Below are 15,456 nucleotides of genomic sequence, written 5' to 3'. Positions count from 1 at the left end.
ATTAGAGATACAAATCTATGCATATTTCTGGTCATCAACTAACTATTAATTGCCTGAAACAACAAGGAAAGCTACCTCATCCAGATGTACTGAGTAATTGCCATCTATGGACTTTTTCAATTCTTTTTCCCCATAAAACACCTGATGCAAATTACTATTAGACACAGCATGCAGGTCAGAATAGAGGGGAACGATGCTTTAGAAAATAAATTATTGTGACCAAAACCAAATTTGTGCCTTATGGAATTACAGTCCAGAAAGGCAAAAGCAAAGCAAGGGTCTACGTTATCACCTATTTCAAGAGAAAATAACAAAGATAGCCAAAACCCAGACAGAGTCCATGGTCTCACTCTTTCAACTACTCCTAACTCTCGAGTTGAGCGCTATCAGATCACTCGGCACCAATAACATGACCCAGGCTGACGGAAACGGGGTCATGCAAGTGATGCCAGCTTTTCTAGAGAACATCATACGGGGTTTACCTCAGGTTTGTGGTAGGCAAGAGGAGACAAGATGATATTTTTCCCAAGCATAAAAGAAGAATAATATGGGCGGATGGCACTGCTACAAAATTTGTTATATAATCCGTTTTATCCACCTATTTGGTCTCCGTGGCAAGGTGCTGGCAGCAGGGCGGCCTCTGCCAGCTTTCCTAGAGAACATCATACAGGGTTTACCTCAGGTTTGTGGTAGGCAAGAGGAGACGAGATGATATTTTGCCCAAGCATAAAAGAAGAATAATATGGGCAGATGGCACTGCTACAAAATTTGTTATACAACCCGTTTTATCCACCTATTTGATCTCCGTGGCAAGGTGCTGGCAGCGGGGTGGCCCCTGTGAGAGGAGGCCAGGGGCTGCCCCCTGCTGGACATGGCCGACCCAAGTCAGTTCTGTAACAGCCCCACCACGGCTGAGCCCCTCAGCCACGCTGGTGGTGGCACCACCGTGTAGATATATTTAAGAAAGGGCAAAAATACTGCCTAGGTAGTGAGGGGTGAGGAAAAAAGTGTGAGAAACAGCTCGGCAGCACCCAGGTGAGAGATAAAAAGAGGGGAGGCGGTGCTGCAGGTGCCGGAGCAGACATCTTCCTGCAGCCTGAGGGGACACCAGGCAGAGCCGGTATTTCCCGGCAGCCCATGGAGGACCCCACACCAGCGCAGATTTTTCCTGACAGGACTATAGCTCCTGGGAGAGACCACAGTGAAGGAGGAGGAAGTGGTAGAGAGAAACCCCCATGTACTGACCACAACCACCATCCCCCCTGGCACTGAGGGGAGGGAAGAGGAGTTGGGAGTGAAGCTGAGCTTGGGAAAGGGCAGGAAGAAAGGCCTTCATATTTGTCTTTGTTTCCCACTACCTAAATGAGTAATTAAATATCTATTTTATTTGGCAACAAATTAATTTTCCTGAAGTTGAGTTTGCTTTTCCCCCCATCTTTATCTCAACCCAGAAGCTTTCTCACCCCGTTCCCAATTTTCTCCCCCTGCCTGGCTGCAGAGAGCAAGTGAGCAGCTGAGCAGGAGCTCGGCTGTTAGCCAAGGCTAACCCTCTGCAATCAAAAAACTCAACCTCCCCCCAAAAAAACACACGGCCTGTCAAAATAAATGATATTACACAAGCTCTGTATGTCACAGAGCTGCAGCATTTTTTTTTTAATCCCATTGAAGCAATATTGGTTTCCTATAATATTGTGAATGTGATTTATAGCAATATTGATCCATGATTTTAGGCTACAATTAACCATGGCTGCATTCAGAAACATCTTTTAAAGGAGCTTGCCATTATGCCAGTTCAACTGGTCAGTGCACAAGACTTGGAAACCGATAAACTAACCTAGACCTGTCATCCATCAGCAATAGAGGGCTCAAGATAAGTCCTTAGCTCTAGGACCTGACTCAACACACTAGCCCAAAAGAGCCTCATTTCCTTGGACATAACGTGCATACTATTTCCATTAAAAAATGGGCTATGCCATAGGTTTCCATTCGAGATAACCTCGTGATAGAAACTAGATTCCAGCCCGTTTTAAAGTCCCCATTTTTAAGTTGCTCTTCTAGGCCCAGCAACTTGCACAAAGGCCCAGCAACCTTTGTGCAAATATGAAAGAAGTTCACGTGAACTTCTCAAGATGTGAAGAAGTGAAGGGCATCATTCAAAATGCTTTTGAAATGGTGGGGGCATGTTTTCGTAAATTATTATCCTTCCACAATTAGTAATGCCTCACCGGAGACGTGCTGAATGCTCCCAATGCAATGTGAAATGAAACAGCATTGACCATGTAACAACAGTGCCATGTGACCCTCTCCACAAGGGTCTGCATCAGCAAGGTACTTAGGCATACTTTCAAAAGAACATACAAAAATCACAGTAAAATTAACTCTAAATCTCAAAACCCCTGAAGTAACGTGACCCAAGAGAGAAATATGGTTTCTGCAACAGCTAGTGACACCAGCTATTCAGCAACTCTGATTATTTTAGACAAGCTTGGAACAGGAATCACAAGGCTTCAAAAAGACCCAGCTAATTTTAAGCTTTACCTTTAGAAATATACATTTGGGTCCAAAAATGCTTCCAAAAGAAATTTCAACTCACACATATTGAGATGAGTATGACACTTTTTTGTACTAGCTATATGGAAAAGTTTCCATTTAATTCTAGGATCTTAACTCAACAGGTAAGTTTTTAAACGAATTGTAAAACTTAATGAACCTATATGAATTTTCAGAAGAAAGGCATTTTCTGGTCTAGCTTAAACTTATTTCAAGAGACTTAAGGAAAATACATCAGGTCACAAGGTAAAGCATCTTTACAGGAGCTTTGCCAATGTATGTCTTAAACCACAGTCACCAAAACTCCATAGCACAAAACTTCAGCAGAAGAATGTAAGGCAGGTCCTTCCAGCTTTAAAGTTTTTTTTGTGTTTGTTGTGGTTTTTTTCCCTAATTATATCTCTTCATCTACTACATAGTATTAATTTCCTTTACAACAAACCTCGCTTTCACACAGCATTTCAAGCCACTGCAGGACTGTGTTACTTCTACAAACTTGGGAGGCAAGTGGGAAGGCTTTCCAGTGGGAAGTTTATCAGCATGCAACCATTTATTTCAAAACAAAAATCTAATCAAAACAAATACTTTTATGAGCCCCAGATATCCTTTTTGGCAGACAGGAGAGCGGAGCCACGGAAATTGTTCCAAAAGCTCGCTTTCTTTCAAAGGTAAATTATATGAGGCCTTGTAGCCTACCACTGGAAACACAAGCAACAGTATTTTTATGATGCATAGCAGTCTAGTGTAATGTAAGAGGAGGATAAAGAACACTTTCAAATTAGAAAAGGAACTTTCAGCAAAGAAAGTGAAGTGAATCCAATCTTCTTCTACTCCTTTCCCCTGCCAGTGAAAAAAAAAAAGTAATTTCAGTGAACTATAAAGTCAATTCAGACAACACTCTGCCACAAAAATATCAATACCAATTCAAATAGCACTGGGAAAAGAAGAGCCTGCCTTTCACCCCAACTCCTCATAGGTCCATTGCTGAAACAACCAGTACGCTTGCAACTGTGATGCTACTCTCAGTCTTTTAAGGCAAGTTGCTGGTCTTCGGACAGAAGAAACTTATCTGAAACATTTCGGACAGAAGAAACATAAAAGACTGGTTTCAACTTCTGCTGGGCCACCTTTCTCCAAATCACAGACTATCAGCACCTCTTGAGCGTGTTCTGCAGAGACCAGGCATCAATTATTTTTGGGTGTGGAAGGGAAGCAACTCTCTAGCTTTTGGTTTCTTTGTTGAGACAATCCAGCAGAGGGTTCACATGTGACCAGGCTGGTTTTCATCGTTAATGGGAGTTTGGTCTTTCTTTTTTCATTCCAACAGCTATGTAGCCAGACAAGGACACGAATACAAATCACTGCCAGGATTCTAAGAGAAGTACTCTAAAAGAAGTAGCTCCTACCATTTGTTACATGGAAAAAAAAAATAATCTGAAGAGGAGCTTGCATCTTCTTCCACTTTTGAAATCTATGAAACAAAAGTAAGTAGGGCTACAAAAATACGTAATGTTTCTGAAGAGCAGGCATACACATTTTATGTTTTGACCTATTATGAATACAAAGTAAAGTGAGGCTGGCTAAAGATGTTCAGGGAAGTCCAACTAACTCTACACATTAGGCACGGTCTCTCAAGCACACATTATGCCAACTATGTCTGACCTTAGGCATACGGAAATGTATTTCCTTATATAAATACATATTGATCTAGTTATATAAAGTATGATTTTTTAGACCTGCTGGTTTCTATAATTGTACATTCACTAAGTTGACATGGGTTCTGTCCTCATTCTTGTATTTTTATTTCGTGCAATTACCTTGCGTGAGTGCCAAGCTGTCACGTTAGCCACACCATCTTAATCGCTTTACGCTCCTTAACCAAAAGGGGAGTAAAAGCACATTTCTATCTCACAGGAGTGTTATGTGAACAGATACAGCAATGAAGTACTTAAATACTACAGCAACTGCTGTAAACCTTAGCTAAAATCCCAGTTCATTAATTGTATGCAGGCTGGCTGATGACCCTGATGCTAATTAGGAGTTCTCTTATAGCAGAATTTGCCCTTAAAATAAAATGCATCATCCCAGGAAAGAATTATGTTGTGAAACTTCCATTTCAGGAAAAAAGAAAGCAAGAACACCTTTGTTTTAAAGCCAAGTATGTATCAGAAGTAGAAGCTACTGAGAACGAGTAAGGGTCTTAAGTTCAGAGTGGAACCCCGCTTTGGTTTCTGAGAGTTTTTCAAGTTCAAAAATGAAAATGGGAGGCAACAGAATGCCCCAGCTGTCTTAACTCTGGCAGTAACTTGCTTGTATAGTTAAATTTTTCCCCAAAGTTCAACAGGCAATTCTGGGAGATCCATTTCCCAACCCTGTCATTCCAAAGAGGTTTGCAATACTGCTGTAACACTGGTTTGGAGAGAGAGGTTTGTTTTTTTTTTTCCTTTGGGACCCTTACAGAAAGCCCCCAAAACAACAGCAGCTTTTGTTGTTCTGCCAAAACGTGACTTGATTAATATTACTAGAGGGGGAAGGGCAAATACAGAAATAATTTATAACACCAGAGAATTTGCTCTTGCAACCTGCCCTGCTGTCAGGTCTTTTCTTGGAATGCATACCGAAACCTGGAAAAATCTATGGAGCATGGTCTCTATTCCCATTTGTTTATTCTGGGTCTCAAGAATATTTCTCAAACAGTCAAAGCAACAGGATTTGAAGTTAACTGTTTCATTGCTTAAGTATGTGTAGGTTCCTACTTCCACTCAAAGAGAAAAATATTTTAATAACGCTTTTAAATGCACATCTAAAAATATGACAGTGCATGTGAAAATTATACTGTGAAAATAAATCATAAATTATACATATAATTACATGTATAAAAACCACACGACTGCAAAGTTTATTAGTGTTGAATCTCAGGCTCTTCAAAGTTAGGAAACACAAGAATTAAGCCTGCCTGCTTTCAACTGCCCTTAAAACATCTTTTTGCAGTTGCTTTATGATAGTCCTTATGTACACAATCACAGCCTATTTTTTCCAGAGAATCCAAGTTCCATATCAAACAGAGAAAGGACAGCTGTAACTATTTTTTTTTCCTCACTTGTTTGCATTCATTGTACAAAACATATCCTCAGAGCAGAAACATACTCTCTGAGAGAGCATTCAGCTGCCTCTGCCATGAAACCATTCCTTCTTTTTCCATGAAAATGCGTACTGACCATTTGGGGCGGAGGGAGAAGAGATGGCAAGAAACAAGGCTATGCAAGAAACCCTCATTTTAAACTGCAATTTTGAGCTTTTGACTTTGTCACATTCGTGTTACTCTTGTAAAGCAGTGGAGGGGCCTTATACATTTTTAAGAAAGCGAAACAAAATTTGAAATTGCTTCCTTATGTAGTATCATCCAAACGTAGGCTTGGTCCATACACAAAACACACCTTTAACACTAACCCAAGCTATGTAGGTATAACTCCTAGGTTGCCATCCTCTGTGAGGACTAACAGCCAGGAGAAACAGGATGCTTTTGCAGTGGGTTTGAGAGATTTCTGGTCACAGCAAAACATTCACGAGCGTGAGGAATACTGGACTCCATTCCAGTTCTACATGAACTTACAGACATTAACCTCCTGCACCTTCCCCACATGAATGTCCCCTTTTGCACCATTCTTTTTAACATGTTCTGCTACCAGTCTTGTTCTACCCCTGTCTCCAGTCCCCTTCCTAATCTCTCATTCACATCATCGCTGTTATTCACAGGCTTCCCACCAAAATTCCAAACTCTTTTTTTTCCCCATCTAGTCTTACCCACCTTTCAGGTCACCCAACAACACCCCCTTTTTCCACCAAAGACAACGCCATGTCTCCAGTCTCCTTCACAGTCATTCTCAGCTCTCCGCCCATCAATATATATGGAACTATATATGGAACATCCATTTCTACTTATTTTAAAAATCATTAAGAAAGCTGTATTTCTAAGCAGCCTAAGGAAAATTTTCCCTTCTTACAGGAAGGTTAGAACAAGAAAAATCAAGTAAATGTTTCAATGCTAAAAGAAACTGAAAACTGCTGCTCACAAGCTCAGTTCTTGTGAACTCCCAGCTTTAGCCGTACTGATCAGTCCAATTCATCAGACACAGTAATGATTCGTTTTTACCACAAACAATCAAAATGGCCGGGAGGCGTGATCTGAACCACTAATGACTAATTAAATCACCACTACTTTTAAGCTGTACCAAATTCACACTCTGCTGATCATCACTGTTCATCCTAACGCTGGTTCTGACATCAGTACAAACCTCTGGGCATCAGAATCATTTACAGGAATTTCCTTCCAGTACTCCATTATGAGGGGAATAAGTAAGCGTGGTGTAATATAACTTCAAGACAAAATTAGTGCCTTCTGGAAAGACACGAATAAAAGTGGATATGGTTATGAAATCACAGAAACTGTTCTTAACAGGAGAATTTAACCCATGTTTAATGGGTATTCTCAGCGCATTTTAATTGTGAGCAATTATTTCAAATTAAGCCCTAAGCCTACAAAAGCAGCCACGGAACCTCACTGCAGCCAAGGAAACCTCACCCTAAAGAAACACCTTTCAAGATCAGGACTTAAATACTTCGATAAAACAACCATGATAACCTTTCCAAGACACTGAAGACAAAATGAGAATGCTACTGTCTTTCAGATGGAAGGACATTCATTTTAGAACTGATTCAGTAGGATAAAAACCTCAAAACTAGAGATCAGTTTGAAAAATTCCAAACTGAAGACCACTTAATTTGTAGTTAAGTATGGTAGTATTCACAAGTTGTTAATAGAACTTCAAAACTAGAACTTGAATTGTACATCTTTCCCTTTGAAGGAGTCTGATCACGAAATACATCTCCCCCCTTACAGACCTGGAATCAGGTAATTCACCAAATTTTACCACATATGACAAAAGTATGTTTGACCTTGTACTATTAGAAAGCTGTTATGGTTTTGGAGTACAAAGTTACGTCTGGAGATGATGGTACACCTGATACCCCAAATAAAGGAAAAATCTATAAGAATTTTAGATAATAAAAACAAAACTTGTGCTTTAGACTTTAAGAATATTCTTATTAATCTAATGCACAGAAACCATGGCAAATTTATCAAACTATGACTTCCTCTCCTACTGTTAGAAAGCTTCATTCAGCAAATAGGTGGAGATACTTACATATTTCACGCTTTGCTGGACTGAACCCAACATAACTTTGTCAACTGACAATAATTTTGACTAAGTTAATTGTAGTATTTGAGATCATAACATCTTTTTCAGAAGTGAAAAAGGCAGTAAGTTTTCTTGGTCTTCTCGATAACACAAGCATTGGATAAGTATCAAGTATTGTTTTGTTGTGTTTCCTTGTAGCTAGCTTATAATATTGCTTCATCCTCTGCTTAATGCACAAAGGGCAAGGATGAGAGTAATGGTTTGAAACTTTATACACTAAAAATAGATTTGTTTGGGTTTTTTGGGGGTAGAACAATCAAAAATGTTTGAACAAAACAAGACATTGGTTTGGCAGAGTATTCACAGTCAGTGACTTTGTAGCTCTTTCCTCATTTACAATTGGTCTCTAGGCCCAAAACAGTGAATATGTTTTGGCATTTAGAAACTTCATTCTTTACCCATCATTGACTGCTCAGATAAAAAGGAGGGCAGGTTTTATTTCTGTTGAATCTTGCCTGAAGGATATACCATGAACTACTACATCTCCCGTTCATTTGCAGCCACCCATCGGTGGATACGCTCCTTGAAAACAGGATTTCTGATCCAGAACTGCAATCTGCAGTGAAGGTTTTATTTGGGATGAGAGCCTTTTGGCAAACTCATTTTCACAGTCCCTTAGCCCAGACATAACTTTACATAAAGTCAATGATCACTAAAATTATTTCAGAGTCTTTTGGGTTTGGTTTTGATGCAAATTGTTCAGCAGTTATTGTGGTAGAGTTCTGAAAATGATGTAGAGGTTGTTTGGGTTTTTTTTACCTAGGCGATCTCTTATAGTCACTGAAAGGAGATGCTATTACAATAAAGCAGTGTACTCCCTTCCCTCCCCCAAAAAAAATCCTGCAAGAAGAGCACCTACTTGTTGTAGGCACCTATCACTTGTTGGTATCAAACTCTGGCTCTCATGCGGGCCATGGGCTGTCTAGTTTGCAGATGAGAAGTCCATTACTTGCTCAAAGGAAATGCTACAATGAAGCAGGAAGGAGGTGAAAGCAGCTACTGAAACCCCCTGCTTAAAACTTAACTCAAAATTCAAAGACGGACTAACCATTCAAGCAGAAGCTGGTATTCTTAGAAATGGGAAAGTGCCAAGAAGTTCAGCAGCAGAGGCAGCCAGCCAAAAGAACAGTGCATGCCAGCTCCACTAATGAGCACAGCGTCGCCCAGTACCTACAAGTTGCTCTTCTTGCTCACTTCTACCTCCCAAAACCAGAAGAAAACAAAAGCAAAACAATCAAACAAAAACTTTATCTGAAAACATCAGTCCCCACAAAGAGCATTTCCCACTGGCAGTATCGTGATCCCTTCTGTAGAACGGGATTTCATGGGGTCTCACCGAGAGACATCTTACCCTTCAGACACGAATTACCACAAAATGCAGGTCAGGAACTGCACAGTCCCAGCAGCTAATTTCTTTCCCTCTGGTATTTAACCTATCTGACTTTGGGACGATAAATCCTCTGGGAATCTCCTCCTTTTGATCACCTCCACTGATCACTGCCAGTACCTTACAACATCCCCAATAAGAACTGCAATTTTTCTAGGCAATAACAGTAGAAAGCTGCCATGTATCTCCAACATTTTTCATTGCTCAAATTCTAGGAAAGAAAGAAAAAGAAACAAACCAAAGCAAATTTTTATTAAAAAACTTCATCTAGTTATTGCCTATACCACAAAGTCAAAGGATAATGTTTACAACACTTATAAACAATTCCAGCTGCCCAGATAACTGACTTGTGATTTCATCTCTCTCCGAATTATTTTCTCATGCACTACTGAAATTTCATTTCTGCCTAAGACCCACTGGAGTTTGCAAAGAAAATAGTCATTCAAGGATGTTGGTGAGCAATCACACTTATGGGTAAGCCAGAAGAGCTGTCACAAGTATTGAAACAATAACCTCAATTAAGAAGTTACTGCAGTTACTTTGTGAAAAATGACAACTGCTAGCTCACACTTACCTGCCCATGATGTGAGGAACATTTTTATCCGGCCTTATTAGAAACCCTTTGATTGCTAACAAAATGCTCATTTAAAGTTGATACCGCACTTTCTCAGAGTAGTAAAGCCACTGGGCTCCTCAGAGCACAGAACTGCTCCTTATTTCAAAGCCTCTCCTCCTCAAAGCCTTCTGGCACAGGCAGAGGGAAGTTGGTCAGGTTCTGTCTAGATACGGTGGTTCACACTTCCCTAACATAAATAAAAGTGGCAGAATTGCATCCTGATATAGCAGATGGAAAAAGAAGCAAGGGAAAGGTGGAAGAGAGTCCACATACCAACAGTAGAACATTTAGAAATTCCCCTTATTCTCCTTAACCCACAGTCAGGTCATTTAAAAGACTTAGAGTATAAGCTCCTCCCTTGTTTTCTCTCTATACTGCAGAATTCAAGCAAAGTTACCTCATTAACTTGTTTTTTGTCCAAGTGAAAAACTTGACCAGAACTCGTTGAGGCAATTTCTTCATAGACCTTGTAACCAATATGATCCCTGTCATCACAGTCTCCAGTCAGCACAAATACTACCTGTATTAAAAAAAAAATTTAAAAATCATTTGGCACATGGTGCAAACTTTAGGAAAAGACTGCAGAGAAGGCATTAAGGCACGACAACAAAAGAATTATATCACTTGACATGTTATTTTGCACAAAGGACAGCCATATTGCCCTCACTACTGATGGAAAAAGCAATGAAGAAGAAAACGAACAGACAAGAATCACTTTAGAAGTGATACTCATCTATCAGCACTTGACTTCACAGAATACTTATTCAGAACACTTATTTCAGAACAATATAAAAACATCCACCTAAGTGGTAAGCTGAACAAGAACACATACACTGGTAGAAGGTTCAGTTGCACTATTTAATTTACAATATTAAAAGGAATATTCCTTTAAGTTTTTTCTTAACCCTATCAGTTAACTCTCTATTTAAAAAAAAACTAAAGTTCCCTAGACTGGCTGTATTGCAGTCTCTTCTAAAAAAAGATTTCACTAAGGTCTCACATAGAAGAATTTTACCCTTCAGTATTGAGAAAACAGGGCACAAAATACATAAATGAGCTCAGAATGTAAATCCCCTCTGTACCTGTGATTGTTTCTGTTGAATGAGTTGAAGTACTTCATGGGTAAGTCTATAATCTTTGGATCGTGCATCAGTAAACACATAGATGAAAGAACCAGGAAGAGAAATTTCTAGAGCAATCTTTATTGCCCCGATGCTCATCTCTGGACAGTCTCCACCACCCTGTTCACAATTAGAAGAAAAACAAAGCATTTTTCTAAGAAAAAAGAACATACCAAATAAGTTACTTTCTTTTGGGACATTCCAGACAGACACTTTCTCAGCTTCTGATAATTTACTCACTTTTTTTTTTTTTTTTTTACTTTAAGCATTGTATGGTTATAAAATACTGTTTAAATACAAGTTCAATTCAACTTATATAAAAATGAACTTGACATACTGAACACATATTGAAATTTCCAAAGAGCTAAAGACTAACTGTAAAACCTGCCCCTGTGAACAGCAAAATGTCTCTGCACTTTCAAGATTAAGTATTTCTTTTTTTTCCTACGATCAACATGCCTTCACACATACTTACATACAAGCCTCCAAAAAGCTATGGAACAGATCAGTATATCCAAGCTATTTCTTTCCTGCAAAGTGAATGTCATCTTCAGCAAAACTGTTACACTTAAAGCTTCAATTTGTAGGCAAAGTCAAGATAATAGCTAATTTCTGTAGACACCTGCTTGGAACAAGAAAGTCTCTATTCCCACTTCAAGTCTACTAGATTATTGCTCATGTAATATTCCATATGGCAGCATCTATTTCCTATGTACGATAGCAAAAGCACTGCTGAGCTAAACAGATATTTGAGAACAAGCGTGAACTTTTTTATTCTCATACCGTAGAAGAGAGGTATTCTCAAAAGGCAGTTACGTAGCAATAAGAAACGAAAAAGAAGAAAATTTTCCTTTCAGTGTTTCCTGCCTTTCTCTCCAAAGTGCAATTAAATATGGTTACAATTACCTTGTGAAGTTTTCTGGAAAAACAAGAGGTGAGTAAAGCTCATCAAGTCTCATTTTCCATTCAGTTCGTACAGGAACACAGAAACTTAGGTTGTTATCTCACCTCATCTTTACTATTCACATTTCTTATGTCTAAGTTTAATATCTGTATAACTATTTACTTAAATGGCATTGTATCCACTCACAAATGGATACATTTAGTATCTTATTTAAAAAAATGTTATCAACAGTTCTTGCAGAAGGCTATTTTCCTTAAGTTGTCATTTTTACATTGAGAAATACTCAAATAAGACCTTTTCATCTGTATCACAGGATCATGTAACACTCAAACCATGTGCAAGATTTAATTATATTGCTTATCTAAATAAGTATGCATTGTGAAAACTGTAATTAATACAAAAACACACCAAAAAAAGCTGGTTAACACTTTTTTAAAAAAGCGCTACTAAGAAGCCACTGCTGCCCAAGTACAAGTTACTGTCATGCTGTCCATACAAATCATTCACAGTTAATTACAGATAAAACACAGGCAAAATAGGATCAACTTATGAGGTGTCAAAGAAATACTTCCTTTATCAATTTGAATGTAAAAGGAACTGGGCTAGTGAAATGTATACAGACTTATTTTTACCTGATGTCAAATGCTAGCCAAAAGCCTATTTCTAGTGTCATGCACAGACCCTCCAATCATTCTGTGACCAGAGTAATTTTTTTGGAAAACAAGAGCTGAGTTTATCCTGATGTCCAGGGAGGGTAAGTTTTACAGTATTCCTGGAGTGCATATTTTGATCTAATATGTTTTATATGCAATACTCCTTAAAATAATCTATCTTTACCTTAATTTTAGCTTTGTTCATTAATGAGAATATTCACTCCACACCTTTTTTCAAAATGAACCTACCTTAAAATTTCCCCTGTCTCCACAATATTCATTCTTGCATCTTTTAACTGTCTTTGCAAGAAAAATACTAACAACGAACACATAGGAAGTGTTCACATTTTCTGGGTGAACTACTCCAAGATGTTCTGTCAGTTCTCAGTTCTGTTCTAATCACTATTTTAATTTATACTTTGACTCTTCACCAATACAATGAGTGAATGCAAGTCAGTGAAAGTCTTAGTTTAGCTGAATGAGCACATCTTGAAAGTCATTCCAAAATATGCAATCAATCAGGATTAAAGAAAGAAATCTTAAATTCATTACACAGAAACTTTTAAAAAACTTGCTTGTAAAGGAAGAGTTTTAAATTCCCAAAAGCTTCATCGAAATCATAGATGAAGTTACGATTTAAGTTATAATTTTAGTTATGATTTTAGAAATATCTGCAATTATTTTCCAGTATAGCTATTTAGAAAACAAAAAATGAAGACTGCAAGGATTTTTAAAGTTTGAAGTTCCCTATGAAGGAGAAAAGCATAATGGTTGGCATTTTCTGTGTCCTTGCAAATTTACTATTGTTTTCTCTGAAGTTCAATCTTTCTGCCAACTTTTAAACTACTTAATTCTTCCCAAACTAGCACTATTGACTTTCAAACAATGTTTTATTGCAGGGATTACACCATGTGCCAGTTTCTAAGGGAGAGTCTGGCACTACCGACTCCAGCAAGGTTCTCCACAGGTCAGAAGCATTTTGCTTGATTAAAAGACAAGACAAAAGGATCGTATTTTCTTTCAGCAAGGGTAAATCCATTCCAGTACCTCCCTGTCTTTCCATCACCCGATCCAGATGTCATTTGTGCTTCATTCTCGCACAGGGAATGTCCACCAAGGGCGAAATACTGGTGTGCTAGTTCAAAAACTGCCACTTGTCTCCTAAGTACAGCTACAGAAGCAATTCAACAGGGTTTGCAGAAGACAAAAGTACCCAAGTCAACCTGATGCCTTTGAATCAGTCGGTGCTAAGTAATGCATGGCAGTGAAGACAGTATCTATGTAATACTTGATGGGTCTTACAGTCCTTCTGTACCTAAATTTATTAATTAAAGCTAATGAAGGGTTTTCATGGGAAATAAGTTCCAGAACACAGTAAAACAGTTCACAAAAGTGTCTGTGAACAAGTGGCAGGACTAAATAAAATGCAAAATAAATGTTAGCATTATCTAACTATTCTTTCTTGTGTTGTTGAACTGAGTCCCCGTACAATGATGCAAACTAAGACAAAATAATTAATCGTAATCATAAATTAAGATGACCAGAGAACAGGAAAATGATGGTTTGCACAGGTAAAATGAGAGAGCTAGATGGCCTACCATCCTGATGAAGCATTATAGCAGAAACATCAACAAGAGAGGAAAGACTAGAGGGAGGAAATAGGGCCTTTGCTAGAACCACATAGAGAATGAACAAGTTACTCACCTGAACATAAAGTTCCCTGAGTTCAAATTGAAATTTCTTGGGATCTGTGGTTATTGTCACTGGACCAATCTCTAGAATGAAAAAAAAAAAATGGAAAGTATGAGGAAAACACAGAGTTATCAAAAGACAACTTCAACTGAAGAGCTAACCACTTCAGATTAATAAAAATCTGGTAGTAAAAAACAAACTAATAACGTCTAATAGAAAGGAATGATACACCCAGCACTGAAATCTATGATTCCAAATCTAGTAATCATTCCACTATTACCAGCTTCTAGGTTTCTTAAACATTTATAGGTGCCTAAAGCATTCTGTGTTATGTTTCTTTCACATTTACTTTTCACCAATCATTTAATTGCTCTTAGTAATCAGAAGGAAACAAAAATCCCCAAAACAAATGTGGCTGCACCAAAAAATTGTGTGTTTTTCCAGAAATAGTTGTATAGGTAAACATGAAGGAGAGGCCGCTCTGAACAGATGACACACACTGGCTCCACTGACTGATCTTAGAAAAAAAATAAAATAACAAAATGAAAAAGGTGCCACATCTCGCCTGAAAGAGTATGTATCCTCTATCTGGAGAAGCCCAGTGCCCAATCTCAGCGTATCTAGCAGCAGTTGCCAAAAAGAACTGAAGCAGAAACAACTTTATTTGCAGTGTTTGCTATGTCTTTGTATATTGAGAAACGACAGGGCATGAAATTGAAGTCATCTGGGGTGTGTGAGTAACGGCAGCGCATATTTGAGTATTTCCCAATCACACTAGCTGTACCACAAGCCTCCCTCTCTGCCCCTTCAAGAATTGCCTTCCTAATTGGTATCAAATGTGATTCTAACCAGCTGTTTTCCTATGGCTGTGATTTCCTGACAGTTTACCTTAATCTGTCTTGGCACTCAGGCACTTTATTCTTTTCCTGTCCTGGGCAGGCATTCCTGCCCTGTCCTGGTGCCAGTAATGGCGTTCATCTAGCTCACCAACCTGGTTCAGGGTGCTAAGCCAAATAAATAAGTAAATAGACTGACAAAAAAAGGAAAAAAAGTAAATAGATTTCTGCTGGTTTAGTGTCCCAAACCACTCATAAAGCGATCAGCCGCATACCAGCATACAAAATGGGGTACAATTATGCAGTCAGGGTGAAAGAAAAAGCATGAAACTGCAGTGGTGCCAATTTCATACAGCTGTAGCTTACATGGAAGTGCTGCCTCAGCAGACCATACAGTGGTTTCCAAGCTCTATAAAAGTTAATATGTACTTATCTTCCA

At 38.6% G+C, this 15,456-nt stretch overlaps 1 protein-coding gene across 1 annotated transcript in view; it reads right to left on the bottom strand.

Moving 5' to 3' along the window:
* The window catches only part of HMCN1 (hemicentin 1), a 187,557-nt gene that overhangs the window by 141,208 nt on the left and 30,893 nt on the right, over positions 1–15,456 (bottom strand). Inside the window, exons 2-4 of the mRNA XM_063343291.1 lie at positions 14,194–14,264; positions 10,894–11,052; positions 10,209–10,331 (exon numbers count right to left, since the gene is read on the bottom strand). Of these exons, the coding sequence (XP_063199361.1) occupies positions 10,209–10,331; positions 10,894–11,052; positions 14,194–14,264 (353 nt within the window). The remainder of the gene's footprint in view (positions 1–10,208; positions 10,332–10,893; positions 11,053–14,193; positions 14,265–15,456) is intronic.

Source organism: Chroicocephalus ridibundus, chromosome 8 (assembly GCF_963924245.1).
Source record: "Chroicocephalus ridibundus chromosome 8, bChrRid1.1, whole genome shotgun sequence".
In the NCBI taxonomy this organism is placed as follows: domain Eukaryota; kingdom Metazoa; phylum Chordata; class Aves; order Charadriiformes; family Laridae; genus Chroicocephalus; species Chroicocephalus ridibundus.
Note: the sequence above shows the minus strand (reverse complement) of the source record. Positions and strands in the feature narration are given on the sequence as shown.